Source organism: Acanthisitta chloris, unplaced genomic scaffold (genome assembly GCF_000695815.1).
Source record: "Acanthisitta chloris isolate BGI_N310 unplaced genomic scaffold, ASM69581v1 scaffold29481, whole genome shotgun sequence".
Lineage (NCBI taxonomy): Eukaryota > Metazoa > Chordata > Aves > Passeriformes > Acanthisittidae > Acanthisitta > Acanthisitta chloris.
Window position 1 is genome coordinate 1 of NW_008654791.1, and position 7,812 is coordinate 7,812.

Sequence of the window (7,812 nt, forward strand, 5' to 3'; positions counted from 1 at the left end):
TTTCCCTTCCCTTTCCCTTCCCTTTTCCCTCTCTTCCCTCCCACCTCCGAAGGTGATGCTCTCCTGGACGCTGGAGAGTCCATGAAGCGCCTGGCTGAGGTGAAGGACTCTCTGGACATTGAAGTCAAACAGAATTTCATTGACCCCCTCCAGAACCTGTGTGACAAGGACCTGAAAGAGATCCAGGTAAACACCTCCATGGGTTTTCTTCCTCATCTCTTTGGTTTCTGGACTCTCCTGGTTCTTAGTGCATGGAACCACATGCTGTGCCATGGTGGGAGTCAAGACAACTCTTAGAGTTATCCCAGGGAAAATAACCTCCAACTGCTGCTCCAGTGCTTGTCTCTGCCCTGATTTCATAGATCTAATTTAGACATCCTTGCTCTAAGAGTCAGGGAATGCCCAGAACCCACATTCCTGATCTCCAGAGATCCCTGTAGCTCCTGAGGAGCTGCAAGTAGCTGGACATCTCTTCACTTTCCCAAAATGTTTATGTAGGGAACACCCAGGCTGCTCCTGCAGTGGAAAGGGGCTGAAATCACTCCCCATGTCCATGTGTTGAGGATCTGCTCCTCACAGCAGCTCTCCATCATGCCCTGGAGCTTCTCTCCCACCTGGAGCCAAGGTGGGACCACAGGAGTGTGTGCTCTGAGATCAGATGTCTGAAACCAATGCACTCAGCCTGTAACCAGAGCTGCCCTCCAGCAGGAGAGCTTGGCTCCTCCCAACCTCTGGCTTCTCCTGCTTTCCTCTTCATCTCCATCTTGGTGGAGGTGTTGGTCCCAAAGGGACTTGGCAGTGCTGGTGGCACAGCTCAGTGGGAGCCAACAGTGTGCACAGGGGGCCAAGGAGGCCAACTCCCGGGCAGGGTGGGAGAGAGGTGAGGGTTGTCTCTCCTGCCATGACTGCAGGGAGAGGACTAGAGGGAATGGCCCTAGACAGAGTCACAGAAGATGTTTGGAAAGATGTTTTCCCTCTTAGGTTGTTCAGGCACTGGAATATTGCCCAGGGAGGTGGTAGAGTCACCATCCCTGGAGGTGTTTAAGAGGTGTCTGGATCTGGTGCTGGAGGATCTGGTTTAGGGGTTAGAGCAGTGACAGGTTAATGACTGGACTTGATGACCTTGGAGGTCTCCTCCAACCTTGCTGACTCTCTGATTCCATGCTCCTGTCCCCAGCACCACCTGAAGAAACTGGAGGGCAGACGCTTGGACTTTGACTACAAGAAGAAGCGACAAGGCAAGATCCCTGACGAGGAGCTTCGACAGGCCATGGAGAAGTTTGAGGAGTCTAAGGAAGTAGCAGAGACCAGTATGCACAACCTCCTGGAGACTGATGTGAGTGTGGGGAGCACTGAGCTCCAGGGGTTCTGTGTCTCTGTGGGTGGGACCTCTCAAGGGATGCACAGGTTAGACATTCATTCCCACTCTGGTCCTTGGTTCTGGCCTTCCACCCAGCTCATGGCTGGACAGGCCTGTTCTGATCCAGCTCTTGGCCAGAGGAGAGGCTGTGGCTTGTACCACATGTGTCTTCTCTCAGTGTGCTCATGGGAGTGACTTTGGGCAGGTAGCACAGCTTACCTGGGCAGAATCTCACAGCTGGGAAAGCCCAGAGTGGCAGGAGGTGTCCTGTATCCTGCTGAGCTTGACCCAAAACCTCCTCATCTGCCCATTGCTCACCTTCCCCAGTGTGGTCTCAGGTCTAAGTACAGTGCAGGAGTGTCCTGTCCCTGGGGACAGCAAGGTGTGACTCCAGCTTGGTGTGACTCCCACAGATCGAGCAGGTGAGCCAGCTCTCAGCCCTGGTGGATGCCCAGCTGGACTACCACAGACAGGCAGTGCAGATACTGGACGAGCTCGCGGAGAAACTCAAACGCAGGTGAGTCCCAGGAGGCCACAGATACTCCCAGCTCTCACAGCCAGCAGCTCTCCCTGTGGTACTTGTCCATAAACACCTGAGTCTGCCTTGGCATCACAGAATCCTACAGTGGTTTGAGTTGGAAGGGACCTTGAAGGTCATGGAGTTCCACCTCTCTGTCTTCTAGACATCTTCCACTAGCCCACGTTGCTTCAAGCCCCATCCAGCCTGGCCTGGAACACTCCCAGGGATGGAGCAGCCACAGCTGCTCTGGGAAATCCATTCCAGTGCCTCAGCACCTCACAGGGAATCTATTCTCTGGTGCTAAAGCCACTTGTTGAGCTTCAGTCCAGACCTACTCCTTCCAATTGAACTGGAGTTGAGTTTGGCAGGGTGGAGAAGGGCTCATGGCTCCTTGAGGCATTGATCCCATGTGGGAGTATCCCCCAGAAAGTGCCTTCTGGCCAGACCCAGGATTGAGTCAGAAGTTGCATCACACAGTTGGAGAGACACAAGCTGGACATGCCTCTCACCCTGTGTCACCTGGACCTGCCCAGCCTGGAGCCTTTGTGCCATTATTAGCTCCAGCTGTGACTTGAACTTTGGCCAAACCCATGACCCAGAGACATCCATGGCACAGGCTCCACTTGCTCTAAAGACCAGAAAGTTGCTTCACTTAAGATCTAAAGTTACTCTAAAGCCCCAGAAGATAGTGAAGATGACTTGTTGACCACAGCCCAATAGCAGAGCACCTCCACCACCTCCTTGAGGTCCTCCAGAACCTACTTTTCCCACCAAGCCTATTCCCTCCTGGCCACATGCAAACGTGGCTTGTTGCTGGGTGAGCTGGTGCTGACAGGCACACGTGTGCCTGTGGTGGTGTTGGCACAGGGAGCAGCCCTGGAGCTGTCTGGTCTTGCTGCTCTTCCTGGAGTGTGTGACCCCCCAGCAGCCCTGGGGCACCTTTGGTTGCTGCCAGGTGCCAACACCCTCGGAGGAGCTGTTGAAACACAGAGAGAGGTGGTTTGCACAGCTGCTCTGACTTGCTCTGTGTCACCTGAGCCAGGAGCTTGGCTGAGGAAGGAGTGGCTTCCCTGCAGAGCCAGGAATGTGCCTTCCTCAGCCTGGATATCCTTGGATAAAGCCAAGGCAACTTCTCTCTCCTAGCCATGCTGTTCTTTCCCTCCTCCAAGAAAACTGCTGAGTGGATCCTATGTCTGGTTTGAATTAGGAGGAGCTTGGAGGATCCTGCCAAGTCTGAGCTTTCAAACTACAGCACTAGTGTCCTCTGCTGGTCTGAATTCCTCAGCATTCCATAGCAAAGCTTGGGAACTGTGGCCTTCCCAAAAGGCCAAACCCTGGGCAAGACCAAACTTCCAAACCCCCAGCACAGAGGGTTATGCAGATCCTTATCCCCAGACCACTTTCCCCTCTGTGTAGCCACTGGAGAGGAAAAATATGGTGTTGATCTCATCCCATTCCATTCCTCATTTGACTTCATCCCCATTTCTCCTCCTTCTTGCAGGATGAGGGAGGCCTCCTCACGTCCCAGGAGGGAATACAAGCCCAAACCCAGGGAGACATACGACTTTGGAGACACTGACCAATCCAACGGGGGCTTCTCCTGCAATCCCACCCCTAAAGTCTCAGGTGAGGTTGTCCCAGCTGTGTGTGCTGCAGCCCCTGGAGCAGCCTCCTGGGGATGGAGAGGAACAACTCTGCCTGTGCAGGATGTTTCTGCTGTGCCTGGTGGCTCTGGAAGACGTCAGAAATGCCTCTGGATTGGGCTGTTTTCTCTTGGGACACAGCAGCCTTTGTTGTATTGGCTTTTGGGGATGGCCCAGGGAGCTCTCCAGCCTGGGCCAGTCAGTGCCAGACAGGAAGATGAAACCTGGGCCAGTCCGTGCCCAGATAGTGCCAGACAGGAAGGATGAAGCCTCTCTCCCTCCTTGTCTTCCATCCCTTTGCATCCCTCCCTCCCTAGGCCTGGCAAGGCAGGAGGGTTTCTAACAGCATGTGGGCCACCCCATTTCTCCTAACACATCCTCCCTGGGGTCCTGCCTTTCCCTCTCTCCACTTCCCAGTGTTTTAAGCATGTCTCTTTTTTGTTTGGAAGCAGCTTCCTCCTCTTTCCGATCCGACAAGCCGTCCCGGACCTCCAGCAGGAGTATCCGTGAGTTTCCTCCCTCTACACTGCATGATGTGTGATCAGCTCTGCCCATCCTGCTCTCCCCATCCTCCTCCCCTCATCCTGCTGCTTGGAGCTGCTCTTCCCTCCAGTGCTGAGCCTGAGCTGAGCTCAGTGAGCTCCAGATTAACCCAGCCAAGCTCTGTTGGGATTTTCCACCCCAAAATTGGGTGGAATCTTGCTCACCTGGAGGAGCTGAAGCATCATGATCTTGCTGCTTGGAGCTGCTTCTCCCTCCAGTGCTGAGCCTGAGCTGAGCTCAGTGAGCTCCAGATTAACCCAGCCAAGCTCTGTTGGGATTTTCCATCCCAAAACTTGGGCCCTGCTCACCTGGAGGAGCTGGAGCATCATGCAGGCATGTCCTGATCCACAGGGATCATCACATGCTTTTCTCACACACCTGATTTTCCTGGTTTTCCAAGCATCCAGCCTGGATCTCTCCCATCTGCCCACCCCATTCCCCTGTGGAAGGCTGGAGGGAGCAGGCAGAGCCTCAGCACGTGGAGTTTGTGGTGTGTGGTCCCAGCTGGGCCTTGAGGAGACTCAGAGAGGTTGTGGAGTGGTGTAGGGTCCATAATTCGTCCATAAGTCCTGCTGGGATCCCAGGTTGGGATCCCCCAGATGGGGAAGGCTCGTGGTGGAGATGGAGCAAAGGAGGCAGGAGGAGCCTTGTGTAGGGATGTGGTGGTGGGACCAGCCTGGTGGTTTGGGGAGTTGTCTCAATCTGCTTGGCTGCTGCTTTTGGTGTTTTCTGAGTGCTCTTCTCATGCTCTTGCTGTGGATCGTGGAATCATGGAATGGTTTGAGTTGGAAGGGAACTTTAAGATCATCTAGTTCCACCCCCTGCCATGAACAGGGACACCTTCCACTAGCCCAGGTTGCTCCAAACTTAATCCACTGGAACTCTCCCAGGGATGGAGCAGCCACAGCTGCTCTGGGAAATCCATTCCAGTGCCTCAGCACCTCACAGGGAGGAATTCCTTCCCAATATCCCATCTTTCCCTGCCCTCTGGCAGTGGGAAGCCATTCCCTGTATCCTGTCACTCCATGCCCTTGTCCAGACTCCCTCTGCAGCTCTCTTGGAGCTCCTTTAGGCACTGGAAGGGGCTCTGAGGTCTCCCTGGAGCTTCTCTTCTCCAGGCTGAACACCCCCAGGGATATCTAGCAGCCAGATGTGCTGACCTTAAGCACTTCCAGGGATATTGAGCAGACAGATGTGCTTGGCTGCTGGGGCTGTTCCCTTGTCCTGGCTGGGAGAGCTCTAGCCCAGGCCAGCAGGGATGGACATGGAGGTCCTGCAGGCCTTGGTCATCTCCAGCTCAGTCCCTTTCCAGTAGGATCCTTCCAGCTGCAAAGCTGAATCCCAAGACGTCAATGCACAGCTTTCTTTCCACAAAAAAATCCCTTTGCAGCCTATAGGTGATGCCTAAATCCTGGAGCTGAGATGGGACAATGAGACTTTGGGTCTCTCCCCACTTTTGGGGCCTCACACACAACACTGAGCTGCTGATTGATTTGAAATCCTGTGGCAAGTCCTATCCTCTCCCTCCTGTCATCTTCAGGCTTGGGGTCCCATCTCCAAAGCAGAGGGTCCTTCTCCATGGCCAACCCCAACTCCCTGTCATGTTCCCTCATGTCCAGAGGGATAATGTGGCTTTCCACCACCTTTTCCAGCGTGGTGTGCAGATCCAGGTTGGAGTTTGATAGGATTTTAAAGGTTGGAATGGACTTTAGAGAACATCTACTCCCAATCCCCTGCCCTGGGCATGGACACCTCCACACTAGACCCACTAGAGTTTAGCTTGGAGTGAAGGAAATCCATAATCCAGGCAGGAACAGCAGCTTGGGATAGTGGAGGCAAGGATTTGTGCTGGGAGAAGGGTGTGAGGGAAGTTGGGGGAGCAGGGTAGCAGCAACTGGAGTTGGTACTTCATCCTTGGAGCAAGGTGAAGGGCAAGGTGACACCAGCCCTGCAAATCCAGGCAGGAACAGCAGCTTGGGATTTATGCTGGGAGAAGAGTGTGAGGGAAGTTGGAGGAGCAGGATAGGAGGAACTGGAGTTAGCACTTCATCCTTGAAGCAAGGTGAAGGGGTGGTGGAGGCAGGAATTTATGCTGGGGGAAGGGTGTGAGGAAAGTTGGAGGAACAGGATAACAGCAACTGGAGTTGGGACTTCATCCTTGGAGCAAGGTGAAGGGCAAGGTGACACCAGCCCTGCAAATCCAGGCAGGAACAGCAGCTTGGGATGGTGGAGGCAATTTGTGCTGGGAGAAAGGTGTGAGGGAAGCTGGAGGAACAGGATAAGAGGAACTGGAGTTAGCACTTCACCCTTGGAGCAAGGTGAAGCTCCAGGTGGCACCACGCTCCTGTGCCATGCCTGGATCCAGCATCTGTGAGAGGAATCCCTGGATCTGGCAGAGCCAGGGCTCGAGGAACATGCTGTGCAGAGGGTCCTGGCTCACCTGTGTCCCCCCCTTTCCCCCCAGCCCCCCTGGACCAGCCCTGCTGCAAGGCTCTGTACGACTTTGAACCGGAGAACGACGGCGAGTTAGGCTTCAAGGAGGGAGATATCATCACTCTGACCAACCAGATCGACGAGAACTGGTACGAGGGCATGATCAACGGCCAGTCAGGCTTCTTCCCCCTCAACTACGTGGAAGTGCTGGTCCCACTACCTCAGTGACACGGCACCACCCCCTCCATTCCACCTCCTTCCCACCGAGTCCCTCCTCCAGCTCTCCCTGTGCTCCCCACCAGGGTCAGAGCCAGGAGGCTCCACCGGCTCCTTCCCTTCAGCAATTTGGTTCTTTTCTTGATTTTATTTTTGTCCTTCTGGTGCTTGAACTTCGGTACTTTGCTCTCCCTCTCAGCCCCACCAGTGTCACAGGTCTCCTCTCCCTGTCTTTCCTTTGGGTCCAGCACCTGGATGAGGCAGCTGGGAGAGCCAGGATGTGTCCTTCCCACGTGGGGATGTATGGCCCAGTGGCAGGGAACAAACAGCATCCCCAAGGGGCAACCTCCTACCCTATGTGGAACACTACCCCTGTCCCCATGGTTCTCCAGGCAGGATCCAGGTTTTCCCTGCTCCAGGGGGCTCAGGATGCTGTGGCACAGGAACACTACAACACCCACCAAACACTAAGTCAGCCCTGCAGTGCGGGTGCTGAGCCCTGCTTGGGGTGCTGAGCCCTTCCTGGGGTGCTGAGCCATCCCTGCCCACCCTGGAGGGAGAGTAGGGATGCTCCTTCTGCCCTTCCTGGGGTGCTGAACCTTCCCTGGGGCTCTGAGCCATCCTGGAGGGACAGTAGGGATGCTCCTTCTGCCTTTCTTGGGGAGATGAGCCCTTCCTGGGGTGCTGAACCCTTCCTGGGGCTCTGAGCCATCCTGGATGGACTGTAGGGATGTTCCCTGCCTGCTGTTCTCCCCCTCCCCACAGAGCTCCACTCCAAAGGGAGATGCTGCTCCTTCTACCCATGGATTTGACTGGACCTCAGGCTTTTCCTGCTCCAAACTCCCAAGTCCATCCGAGTTGGGGGATCAGTTGGAGGGGGAAGGAATTAAGCCACAGCCTGGGGAGTGACCCTAGGGGCACAGCACGTTGTGGCTTCTCTCCCCCAGCATGTCCTTCCCTCCCTGAGGAGCCACCAGCACCCTGTGCTGCAGGGCTGGGGCTCACCTGGGCCTCATGTGCCTTTCCTGTGCCCCCACAGCCCCAGCCTGGGGTGGTCAGTGCCCCCTGTGCCCCCAACCCTGCCCCACAGCCCCAAC

General features: G+C 55.3%; 1 protein-coding gene across 1 annotated transcript; it reads left to right on the plus strand.

Moving 5' to 3' along the window:
- Positions 1–39: 39 nt before the first annotated feature.
- On the plus strand, positions 40–6,763 carry SH3GL1 (SH3-domain GRB2-like 1; the record flags this gene model as incomplete). Its single annotated transcript, XM_009083683.1, has 6 exons — positions 40–186; positions 1,178–1,336; positions 1,774–1,877; positions 3,382–3,506; positions 3,976–4,029; positions 6,531–6,763. Coding segments are annotated over 6 exons (786 nt in total), but the record flags the coding sequence as incomplete, so codon positions are not given.
- Between the last annotated feature and the right edge of the window lie 1,049 nt (positions 6,764–7,812).